The sequence below is a fragment of the Hibiscus syriacus genome, unplaced genomic scaffold (assembly GCF_006381635.1).
Source record: "Hibiscus syriacus cultivar Baekdansim isolate YM2019G1 unplaced genomic scaffold, ASM638163v2 tig00013285_pilon, whole genome shotgun sequence".
NCBI lineage: Eukaryota > Viridiplantae > Streptophyta > Magnoliopsida > Malvales > Malvaceae > Hibiscus > Hibiscus syriacus.
In genome coordinates this window covers 1,005,233-1,016,443 of record NW_024062299.1, presented here as the reverse complement: position 1 = coordinate 1,016,443, position 11,211 = coordinate 1,005,233, and the positions used below count along the sequence as shown (strand labels likewise).

At 35.3% G+C, this 11,211-nt stretch overlaps 3 protein-coding genes, 1 long non-coding RNA gene and 1 pseudogene across 6 annotated transcripts; 1 reads left to right on the top strand and 4 right to left on the bottom strand.

Annotated features, from left to right (window-relative positions):
* Positions 1–826: 826 nt before the first annotated feature.
* Positions 827–2,336, bottom strand: LOC120205835 (phospholipase A1-IIbeta-like). The gene is made up of 2 exons (XM_039205627.1): positions 1,762–2,336; positions 827–1,647 (listed from the first exon to the last, which is right to left on the bottom strand). The coding sequence occupies exons 1-2, from the start codon at positions 2,293–2,295 to the stop codon at positions 1,027–1,029; spliced, it is 1,155 nt and encodes a 384-aa protein (XP_039061558.1). The 5' UTR covers positions 2,296–2,336; the 3' UTR covers positions 827–1,026.
* A 3,855-nt stretch (positions 2,337–6,191) lies between these two features.
* Positions 6,192–7,558, bottom strand: LOC120206030 (annotated as a pseudogene).
* Positions 7,559–7,563: 5 nt separating this feature from the next.
* LOC120206033 (protein CHUP1, chloroplastic-like) lies at positions 7,564–8,064 on the top strand. Of its 3 annotated transcripts, none has more exons than XM_039205777.1 (3): positions 7,564–7,623; positions 7,712–7,852; positions 7,921–8,064. In XM_039205777.1, exons 1-3 carry the CDS (start codon positions 7,591–7,593, stop codon positions 8,023–8,025), a joined length of 279 nt encoding a protein of 92 aa, XP_039061708.1. In that variant the 5' UTR covers positions 7,564–7,590; the 3' UTR covers positions 8,026–8,064. The 3 variants fall into 3 exon arrangements, with proteins under 3 accessions (XP_039061708.1, XP_039061710.1, XP_039061707.1); XM_039205779.1 differs by having other exon boundaries at positions 7,564–7,626; positions 7,718–7,852; XM_039205776.1 differs by having other exon boundaries at positions 7,566–7,626; positions 7,715–7,852.
* On the bottom strand, positions 7,657–8,350 carry LOC120206034. The gene is made up of 2 exons (XR_005524078.1): positions 8,064–8,350; positions 7,657–7,965 (listed from the first exon to the last, which is right to left on the bottom strand). It is a non-coding gene; the product is annotated as an uncharacterized LOC120206034 (long non-coding RNA).
* Positions 8,351–8,427: 77 nt separating this feature from the next.
* LOC120206032 (protein trichome birefringence-like 37) lies at positions 8,428–10,237 on the bottom strand. The gene is made up of 5 exons (XM_039205775.1): positions 9,945–10,237; positions 9,693–9,864; positions 9,159–9,334; positions 8,911–9,069; positions 8,428–8,839 (listed from the first exon to the last, which is right to left on the bottom strand). The coding sequence occupies exons 1-5, from the start codon at positions 10,235–10,237 to the stop codon at positions 8,548–8,550; spliced, it is 1,092 nt and encodes a 363-aa protein (XP_039061706.1). The 3' UTR covers positions 8,428–8,547.
* Positions 10,238–11,211: the final 974 nt, after the last annotated feature.

Below are 11,211 nucleotides of genomic sequence, written 5' to 3'. Positions count from 1 at the left end.
GGAACGAAATGAGTATATAAATGCAACGAATACGTAAACTTCATGTAAAATACTAGAGTTAATTAATTGCTCCATCCATGCATCCTTAAATTATACCCAGATTTTATATTAGTTAATCAATTTTAAGATATTCCGAATTATTTCTTAAATTATTAATATTATTTTAAACATTTTTCAGCTAATTTATCGAATAATTTAAGCATTAATTATCAATCCGTGTCTAATTCTTATTTGAAATTCTTGGATCAAATCTTAAATATACATGCATATGTTGCATGAATAATTTGGATCTATCATATAAAAAATAATAGTTATTAAAATTTTAAACATATGTGCATATATTGTATGAACCAAACGATCTCAGTAGTTAGAGATTGTTGTTGTTCCTTGAAGTCCTGGGTTCAAGCATGATATTTATTTACAGAGATGTATGAGCGTTCATTAACAATTGATTGAGAGTTTTTCGAATAAATACTATCTTGTATTCATCCCAAACTAAAACACATCAGATTCAAGTTATTCATACAGTAATACACGATATTTAAATATTGATACACGTGTTTTAAATATGCTTCGCAATATATCTAAGTAAAAATTTAATGCTCAAATAATTTGGTAAACTATCATAATGATATTTTTAAAATGGTATTAATAATTTAAAGACTAATTTAAAATATTTTAAAGTTTGGAGATTCATTTATAGTCTAGACATAGTTAACAATTAACTCCAAATACTAATACTAAAATTTTCAAGCATTAACGCTATTCTTTGCAGAAACAATAATAATGAAAACTTATTAAAATACATGTAGACGAACACACAAACTTAAGACAGCACAATCGTGTTGGACGAAAGAGGCTTAACGTCCAACTTTATTTAAACTTGAGAAATCCCATCTACTTAGATAAGTAGAGGTTCTTATTTTTGCAGGAAACAGATACAATACTGGTTTTACATGATTTTATTTTAATGATAACATAAGATATTCGATCTTATACTCGTTTGACATGCAACGATGGATCCGCTTAAGCAATTGAAGGCTCTGGCACAAACGCAACGTCATGGAACTTCCAGTGGCCATCGTCTCCCTGAACCATGTTTTTGAACATTTCCTTATTCCACCAGTTATCTGGTATTTTGTATTCGTCCAGTAAACCATCAGTGTATTTGTTTATGGTGTTATTATCAAAGTTAAGGTCTTCTTCCAGTTTGAATTCTCCCTTTTCCTGCACCCCTGCAATTGCATGCTGGTAAGCCTCCAAATTGTGAGGACTAATGTTCCATTTCAAGTAGGGTGACTTGGTCGTGTCAAGATCTAACTGTTCTCCCACATGGAAGTATATTCCAGGTGCAAATGGGACCTTAGGAACTGGGTCCGTCGAGTTCACCATCCGTAGGATATGAAAATTCTTGAGATTATCGGCAACGCCTTTGAAGAACAGGTTCCCGACGCGCGGGCTGGCGGCCGGAAAAGCAGTCACCATGATGGCCTTATTCGAATTGCCTGCAGGCTTATTGAAACCATTGTGAGCTATGTCCATGGCGTTTAGGGTTGCAAGTGCAGCTCCCAAACTATGGCCTGTCACAGTTATGCTCACCTCCTCGTCCTTATACATATTCACTAGCTGCTGCAACGTTTTACGAACCTGTCGACCGGCAAATTAATGAACCGATTACGTTAGTCATCATATATATATATATATATATCTGTGTGTGTGTGTGTCAAATGTGTATGTACATGTATATATGTCTAGATTTACCTGTTCCCTGGCGCTGATTTTGACATAAGGGGAATCTTCAATCGACTTCGTATAGGTGTTGTAAAAACCAGAATGCACCTGAATAAAGTCATTTCCGAACAATTCTTTAGCCGATGTTTGAAAAAGATTAGCATCGTTACCCCATTCGGTGTTCGTTATGGTCCCTCTCCATGAAATGAGAATGTCCCTCCTCCCCAGCACGGCTTTTCCTTCATCCGTTGCCACCGCGACGTATCCGAAATACGCTATTTCATGCGCAGCGGTAGCAGCATATATGAAGCTCACCACTCTATACCTGTAAGGGTTACCATTTTCGAGACCAACCCTAGCGAAAAACTCGTCAGCAGGATATAGGGTATGTGCATAACCCTTCGATGCCCTAGTCCCATTGAAAGCATCACCGGCGGCTCCGGCCCTTTGACAATAGTGGATGAGATAGCGGCGGAGATCGTTATCGAGAGGGTGCAACAGATCCTTCCAGTTATCCTCGCCGCTAAGTTTTCTCCAACGAGAAGCTATTCCAGAACTAGACATGATTGTTTTATCTCTTCTAGTTTATGAACTCTGAACTTTCTTTGTGAGGGTGCATTCTTAGCTTTGTTGTGCATGGTTTATATAGACCGGACATCGATGGTATGTAATAACTAAAGACGAAGAAAATAGGTAATGTCATGTTTTTAGCATGCGAAATGAATAATTATTTCAAGCTCGATGGACCCATGAGCCTTTATGAGTATGTTGCAGTGTCAAATACCATTGCTATTCATTTAGTTTGAGAACATCACCACCCCGGTTTCCACCACTTGATTTATTGATTTTTGTTATATGTCACGTTTATTTTGCAGACAAGTCCCAAGTTAATAATCATAATTTAAAAAAAAAATCATGTAATATCAGGGTACGTATACCCCCAAATTCAAAATAAGTAGGTTTGATGCATTAACTAACTGGGTCTACAACAACTAATGAAAGAAAACAACTTTAGCAAGAGTAGGTGCTCTTATTAATGACATCCGATGAGGACACGACGGATAGGATCAAAGCATTTGTTTAATCTTTCGACGATTTTTTTAATAATATAAAATAATTATAATATAATATATGTTTAGAATATTTTTAAGTTATTGATAAGAATATACATCTTATATACGCAGCTGTACAAACACAAAAATTCTAAAGAAAATATCACTTCCTTTTACTATTGAAATTGAATTTAATAAAATTTAGGGCTGTTTGTTTGCCTCTTAATGGAACCATTCAGCGTTGAATGCTGATCCGTTCAACATTCAGTGCGTTTGTTTCGCACTTTCTGAATGATTCAGTGCTGACTGATTCAACAAAACAGTGTTGAATGATTCAGCACAGAAGTACATTCTGAATGATTCAGAACCATTATCAAACAACATGTCACATTCAGAGCTAATTCATACAGAGCCTCTGAATCATTCAGCGCTTAATCATTCTGAAGTAAACAAACAGCCCCTTAGTTTCTACCGATTGATGAAATAAAATCTCAGGGACCATATTTAGTTTCTACGTGAGCTTCTTCATCCTGGCTGGAAAATCCATTTTTTCCCTTATCTGTTGGGAAATCAACGGTGTGGCCGACGCTCTTGCTCGGAATGGTCGTATGATACCAGTGGGGCTGTCTAAAATGTAAATCCCACCTGCTGGAATTCAGATGCTTCTTCAGGTTGATAAGCAGGCTCGGAGAAGATCTCCTAGAAACTGCTAAACCAATAGCTTTCTCTATTTTGTAACCAAAAAGCATTAAACATTTTTATTCTTTAAAATGCATTGAGTGCAAGCATCTACTTGATTTGGAAGAACAAATAAAAGGCAACTCACTGGACAATAAAGGTTGACGTAATTGCTTCCATAATTTTTTTTACATCAAACTTAATGTCTATAGATACAACCAAGAACAGATGTATACTTTTATTTTAAGAGATAAGAATATAGGAATTTATATTAAAATTTAAAAATATAAAATTATATAATTTTTAAGAAATCGTTCAATTATATTATTAATAAAAAATGTAAAAATATATTTAAATTAACTGATATTAAAAATATTCTAAAGGATATAATCGCATCCTATAACCCCTGGATCCCCTTGATATGACTGATAATTTTAATGGGTTTCTATAAATTCATAATATATTTATAGTGTTTTCATTCTGTTAACTTGGTGACCGACCGAACCGAATAAATATTAACAGAATTAATCGAATTTTTTCTTTACCTATTAACCAAACCAAACTAAGTTCGGTTACTTTCGTCGGTTAACCGAATTAACCGAAATTATTAAATATTTAATATATAAATATTATATATTTAATATTTTAGTTAATTCGATTAAAACTGAAGTTTAAACACACCTAAAACTAAATAATATATATAATATATTAAATATTTAATAATTTTGGTTAATTAACCGATTTCGAATCGAATTAATCAATAATCGAAGTTTGAAAATATCATTAACCGTTAACCGATCGAACCCAAAATTAACTGATCGATTTACCGGAAATTTTTCGGTTTGATTGAATAATTTGGTTTTAATCGAATTATAAATGCCCTTAGATATTTATGTATAAAGTGGGTTAGCAGTATTTTATTTCTTTACCTTGTTATATGATCCAGTAATAAAATTCTTAGGATAATAAAATTCACCATTTATCTAAAAAATTAATCATTTTTTATAATTTTCTAACAAGGAATAATATATTGTGTTAAGAAAAAAATTACGCCAAACCTTCTTAAATTATAACTTTGAATTTAAATTATTTTTAAATTTTTAAATATTCTTTTATCTTTAAACTATCGATGTCATCTGAAACATTTTTTTTTCACTAACACTGTAAACTTAATGGTTAAATTCCATCGCACATATGATGTGCAACAAAAGAGTTAAAACGGTAAAAAAGCAAAACAAAAGAGTTAATTGTATTATATATCTTCAAACTATAATTTTTATTTTAAATTGATCTTTAAACTTTTAAATATTCTAATTGTATCTTAAAATATTACTCTCATTTTAAACTAGTCCTCAAACTTTTGAGTGTTCCAAATTCACCCCCAAATTATGACCCTCATTCTAAATTCATCCCCAAACTTTTGAATCTTATAATTGCATCCCTAAATTCATCCAAATATGTAATTAGTTTTAACCGTAGTTTAACCTTAGTTTTATTTATTTTTTCAAACATATAATAATATAGCTTTAACCAACGGTTTTATTAATAAGGGATGTGATCAATTTAAAAGTTTGGGGACTAATAGTTTAGGATGAAATTGAAATATTTAAAAGTTTAGGGACCAACTTAAAATGAAGGTCATAATTTGAGGATGAAATTAAAATATTTAAAAGTTTGAAAACTATTGTAAAATGAGAATAATAATTTGAGGATAAAATTAGAACATCCAAAACTTTATCAATGAAAGTCACAGTTTAGGCATGTGTGAATTGTGATCAATTAACTCAAACAAAAATAATGGAACTTGAAAGGATCAATGCTTTTGTTCTTCCACCAACTCCCCATTAAAAAATACAGTATTATTTATCTTAGAACTATGATTTTGACCAACGCATTAGTTCTTATAAAGATTCGACAATGAACTTAATGAATCTTTCAATTTTATCCTTAAATTCATCTAAATATGTGATTACTTTCAACCATAATTTAAATTAAATTTTAATTTTTTTCCAAATATACAAAAAATATAGCTCGACATAACGATTTTATGAATAACAGATGTGATTAACATATACCTATAGTTTGGGATGAAGTTGAAATATTTAAAAGTTTTGAGACCAATTCTGAATGAATGTTAGTATTTGGGGTGAAACTGAAATGTTCAAAAGTTTACGAACTAACATTGAATGAGTCATAATATAGGAATAAAATTGTAATATTCAAAAGTTTAAAGATAAATTTAGAATAAAGGTCATAATTCAAGGACATGTAATGTAATTAAACAAAACTCCTTGTGTTCTTTCCACCAACTCTGCATTTAAAGAACAGACTATTCTTTATCTCTGAGCTCTAGTTTTGGCCAACGAATCAGATCACAGAAAGATCCCACAGAAATAACCTAATGATCCAATAGGTGTAAAGGATAAAATTAATGTTATTCATTAAAACATACAGACAAACAGTGGAGACGTCAGATTACTTATAGTGACACATTATTATCACGTTAATTTTTTAACGGTGAGTTACTAAAATGAAACCAAAATCTAACTGTTAGATATGATTTTAAAACAAAAAATAATTGGAGTGACCAAAATAAAAGAAAAGTGATAATTGAGATATTAAAGGTTCTGTTTACCCTTAGTTTTATTTAAGAAACACCCACTACTTGTGCAGGATAGAGACGTGATTGGAATTCAGAAAGGGAGAATGGGAATTATTTGACATGATCCATTAAGCGATCGAAGGATCCGGCACATAGGCAGAGTCAATGAACTTCCAGTGCCCATCGTCCATCTGAACCATGTTCTTGAACAACTCCTTCGTCCACCAGTTATCTGGTATTTCGTATTCGTCCAGTAAACCATCACTATATATATTTGTTCACCACTGCATTGTCAAAACCAAGTTCTTCTTCCAGATTGAATTCTCCATTTTCTTGAACACCTGCAACTCCATGCTGGTAAACCTCCAGATTGTGAAGATTAACGTCAGGTTTCAAGTAGGGTGACTCGGTCGTGTCGATCCCTAACTCTTGTCCGACATGGAAGTAGATGCATTCCTGGTGTAAATGGGGCCTTAGGAACGAGGTCCGTGGAGTTCACGATACGAAGGAGATGAAAATCCTTAAGCCAGTCACAAATTCCTTTGAAGAACAGATTCCCCATGCGAGGGCTTGCGAATGGAATGGGAAAAGTAGTCACCATGAAGGTCTTATTAGGGTTGCCCGTCGGCTTGATGAAACCATTGTGAGCTATATATGTCCATGGCATTTAGGGTTGCCAGTGCAGACCCCAGGCTATGTCCTATTACAGTTATGCTAACTTCCTCATTTTGATACTCGTCAACCAGCTCCTGCACCGCTCTCCGAACCTGACGGACGTTGACGACGATAGAGGGGGTGAGGAAAGAGAATATCAAGAAAAAATATAAAGAAAAAATATAAAATATACGATAATTTAAAATCTTTTCTGGATGACTTGATTGATATATCCCTGCCATATATGTATAGATCAATACTTGTTCCCTGGCACTGGTCTTAACATAATGGGAATCTGCTATGGTCATTGTATAGATGTTGTAAAAACCAGCGTGCACCTGAGCTAGGTCAGTTCCGAACAATTCTTTATCCGATATTTGTAAAAGATTTGCATCGTCATGCTACTCTGTTTCTGTTATGGTTCCTCTCCATGAAACGAGAACATCCCTCCTTCCCAGAGCAGCTTTTCCTTCACCGGTGGCCACCGCAACGTACCCGAAATATGCCATTTCGTCGGCGGCTGTGGTAGCATATATAAAGTTGGTCACTCTATAATGGTATGGGTTACCATTTTCAAGACCAGCCCCGGAGAAGAACTTCTCCAGTGGGATAGGCTAAAGGAATAACCCTTTGACGCCTTGGTTCCGTTGAAAGAATCGGGGACAACGCTGGCCCTTTGAAGATAGTGAATAAGATTGCGGCGGAGATCGAGATCAAGAGGATACAATAACCCTCCCAGTTATTCTCACCACTAAGTTCTCTCCAACGAGATGTTATGGAAGAAGTAGCCATGATTACTTAATCTCTTATCCTTTCTAAATTCTGAACTTTCTTTGTGAGGATGCAAATAGATACAAAGGATTTCACATTCCTATGGACTGGATGCTTGAAACCGGAATCGTAAGCCGGGTAAAATTATTGGGTTAATCGTTATATCAATCAGTGAGAATGAGATGTTAGTTGTCTATTAACTCATTAATATGCATACAAATTGCGGCAGATTAAGCTGACGTCGGTAAAATTAGCGATGAAGTACATGAGACGGGTATCATCTGAGCTTGAAGCAGTTGGAAGTGAGCCTGAAGAAGAGGAGCTGATTGTTCAAGGCGTCAGATTTGCATTACGTGTGCATCAGGTAACATTCTCATTTAATTTACTCAACTTGGAGAAAGATGGCTCAAAAGGTAACCCATTTTTTAACAGTTTGCCGGCGGATTTGGCGTGGAAACGATGAGGGCGTTCCAGGAACTGAGAGACAAAGACAGATCATGCAACGTTCAATTCCAAAACCAACAAAAATCTCTGTAAACAAACTCTGCTTCACAGCTCAGAAAGTATGAATGTACCAGTTTCAGTTGTAAAGATGGAAACATGAAATGTTTGTGAATACAACGCCAGCTGCTGTTATTCTCATCACCCACATTCAATTCATTAACTCCAGGGCATAACTGCAATGCTGTCCGATTGAAGCTGGAAATCACCGCTTCACCTAAACCCAGCTGTTTGTATGTCAGCTGGTGTTTGTAGATGAGTAAATGAATTGAGTTTTGAGGAACAAACTTGTGTTTATGTTCGTTTGTTTATTTTTTAAGGTGTTCATATTTGGTTCGTGTTTGTTTATTTATTTTTTAAGGTGTTTGTGTTCATATATGATTAATTTTAGTTTAAAAAAATCAATCACTTCACAATTGAGCTTTGCTCACCTAATAATTAATCACCCCCACCCATATAATGATATAACTTTCATCATCTTCCTGAATATTGTACAACTTAATTTTGTATGAAGAAGAAAAAGAGATGTAAATTCTTTGTTTTCCCAATGTGTCACCTTCACATAACCAGAGCTGCATATAGAAGCTGGTTCCATGTATCAGGCAAGCCCGGAAGACACCAATGGCTGCAGTCGTTGCCCGAATGATCACTGTTATAGGTCGAGGGATGAGCGTCTTTTCTCAACTGCGACAGCGTCGTGATATCAAGCAAGAAAACCGGTTTCTTCATCAACCCTAAAACTTTGTTCACGATGGCAGCGGCTGGAGGAGCCCCTGCCGGGTACGTCGGACCGGACAGCGGCTCTAGCTCACCGTTACAGTTCTTTTTCGGTTGGTTCCACTCCCTACCTCTGGTTTCATCCAACACAGTCAGTACAAATTAGATAGGATCATATCAGATTTAGATTATTTCCGGACTTACTCGTAGTGGGTGGGTGAAATGCCCTGGAAGAAGACCTTTGTCTTGGTAGGATCAACATTGCTATCAACCCAATTAGCCCAAGTTGTAAGCCCTTTGTTGAATGCCTGTAAACGGTCCATATCTTTGTATAGTGTAGACCCATCTCTAATGTAATCCCATCTACATTAAGCAAACATGATATTTCTAAATATATTCGTATCTGATGCAACACGGTGTATAAAACAAAACGATGAAGATGAAAACCCTACCCTTGAGATTTCCCCTTGTGGGTCCACCAATGCCAGCTGTTGAAAATCAACACGTCCATCCCTTTCCATGCATTGCCGCCATTGATGGAGCCTAGATTAAGCACATCACCAACATTCTCTTTAACTATATCCACCAAGTACGGTGATCGATACAAATACACAGTCACCCCATAGTCCTGCATGGTAAGTAAATGAATTAACCTCATAAATTAAGATCAGCGGTGCCAGTAAGCAATGTTCAACTAATGAGATTAAATAATTAAGATTAGGTTAGGTTAGATTAGATATTATATAATAAAAGCAGATTGGCTGGCGGTCAGCTTGAACAGCTGTTGTGCTGTGCTGGATGTTTTGTTCTTAACAAGTTAAAGTAAATAGAATAAAGGCATGTCTTGAATTTTTTTCTGTTTTTTTTAGCATGTAATTTTCTCAGAATTGCGTTTGTTAATCTCACAAATTACTCCAAAGGAAATAATTATTACTACTACTTTTAGCATAAAAAAACAGGAAAAATAAAGAAGCACAAGAACTCACCTCAAAGATGACAAAAGACAAAGGGGTTTTCCTGACAAATGTGGTCTTGGAGTTAGGCACAGAGGCATGAAGCATACAGGCCATAGATTCCCACATGTTCAAACTCAGTGAGTCGCCCACAAACATTATCTTCTTCCCCCTCCATTTTGCCAGAAAACTCGCCCCATCAAATCTAACAACAACAAAAAGCAATCTTTCTCGCTGAAAGAATCTAAATTTAAAAAAGAAAACAAAGAGGGGGAAAAGGGGTACCTTGGCAAGCTGCAGCCATCAGGTTTCCAGGCGTACTTAAGGTACTGCTTGTCTGGTCGGCCATATTTAAGGCAATCGAATTCAGCATCTATGAAGGGACACCCTGAGGAGTCGTAGAAAGGATACGAAGGATCAAACACCCATTGGCCTTGAAATAAATTGCAGCCACCCATTTGTTTTCGACTTGCTAACCCGGTCGCATTGTGGTAATATTGCCCGGCACTTGCCCCTTGCAACAACACAAGCACAAGTATGGGAACCAAACACAACAGGGTTTTGCAACTGAAACCCATCAGGGAATTTGTGTTCTTTGATGAGTTGCTTTAAAGATAAAACAAGCTCTGTTTTGAGAACAAAGTTGTCTGTAGACCCAGAGCTTATATACAAGTGGATGAGAGAGTGAACGTGAGAAACAGAGAGAGAGAGAGAGAGAGGTAGGCAATTAATCCAAGGGCAAAAGGCTGCTTGGTGGGTTCACATGGAATAAGCTAGACACCATCTGATTTTCAAATTTGACAAATCTTGGAAGGATTAGCTGCTGTAAATTTATCTGATTGAGTAAAATCAAAATGTAAAATTGTTGATGGACAAAATAGATTGGGACAATTATTACTGGTTTATCTCTTTTAATTTGAGTGATATTTATAGTTAGTTGAAAATCAATCGGTAATTAGTTCGAAGTGTTTTGTTTTCGTAAAGAGGTAGAGCAGAGAAGAATACAAGTGAGGTGATTTCATAGAGGTCTTATCCCATATATTGATCATGCTCGAGAGATTTTATAGAGGTCTTTAGTAAACGTGTCAGTAGTAAGATTATAATAACTGCCATAGACTCCGAAATTCCGAGGTGACGGGGGTTCATAAGTGTTATTGATCTTCTAATTATTATGAGGTGCAAAAATAAAATATACGGAGGATTTTAACGAAAGAACGATAAAAAAAATATTTTGTATAGCACAATTTTCTCTTAAGAGTTGTACAGCATTATATTGTCGTGCATGTCATGGGACATATGCTAATAATAAAAATTGCACATGGTTTGGCCCTTGTCTTGACTTTTATGTGTATAGAAATTGATAGTATAGTTTAACAAGGGAGTAAAATATACTAATTTATGAAACCCGTGATGATATCAATGATTCTATATTCTGCATCGATCGCTTACAAGCAAAAGAAAGCAGTCTAAAATTTTCTGATGTATTTTGCTTTCACGGGAAGAAGAGTCGAAAACAAAGGAAAAGGAACATTAGCTTGACTTTCACTCCTTT

Bases quoted from the DNA above. Each gene is read 5' to 3' on its own strand.
- LOC120205835 (XM_039205627.1), bottom strand. From the start codon at position 2,295: ATGTCTAGTTCTGGAATAGCTTCTCGTTGGAGAAAACTTAGCGGCGAG. The intron at 1,648-1,761 runs GTAAATCTAGAC...GCCGGTCGACAG, and splicing joins AAATCAGCGCCAGGGAACAG to GTTCGTAAAACGTTGCAGCA.
- LOC120206033 (XM_039205777.1), top strand. From the start codon at position 7,591: ATGGACTGGATGCTTGAAACCGGAATCGTAAGC. The intron at 7,624-7,711 runs CGGGTAAAATTA...GCATACAAATTG, and splicing joins TTGAAACCGGAATCGTAAGC to CGGCAGATTAAGCTGACGTC. The intron at 7,853-7,920 runs GTAACATTCTCA...ATTTTTTAACAG, and splicing joins TTGCATTACGTGTGCATCAG to TTTGCCGGCGGATTTGGCGT.
- LOC120206032 (XM_039205775.1), bottom strand. From the start codon at position 10,237: ATGGGTTTCAGTTGCAAAACCCTGTTGTGTTTGGTTCCCATACTTGTG. The intron at 9,865-9,944 runs GTACCCCTTTTC...TGTTGTTGTTAG, and splicing joins GATGGCTGCAGCTTGCCAAG to ATTTGATGGGGCGAGTTTTC. The intron at 9,070-9,158 runs GTAGGGTTTTCA...TGCTTAATGTAG, and splicing joins CACAAGGGGAAATCTCAAGG to ATGGGATTACATTAGAGATG.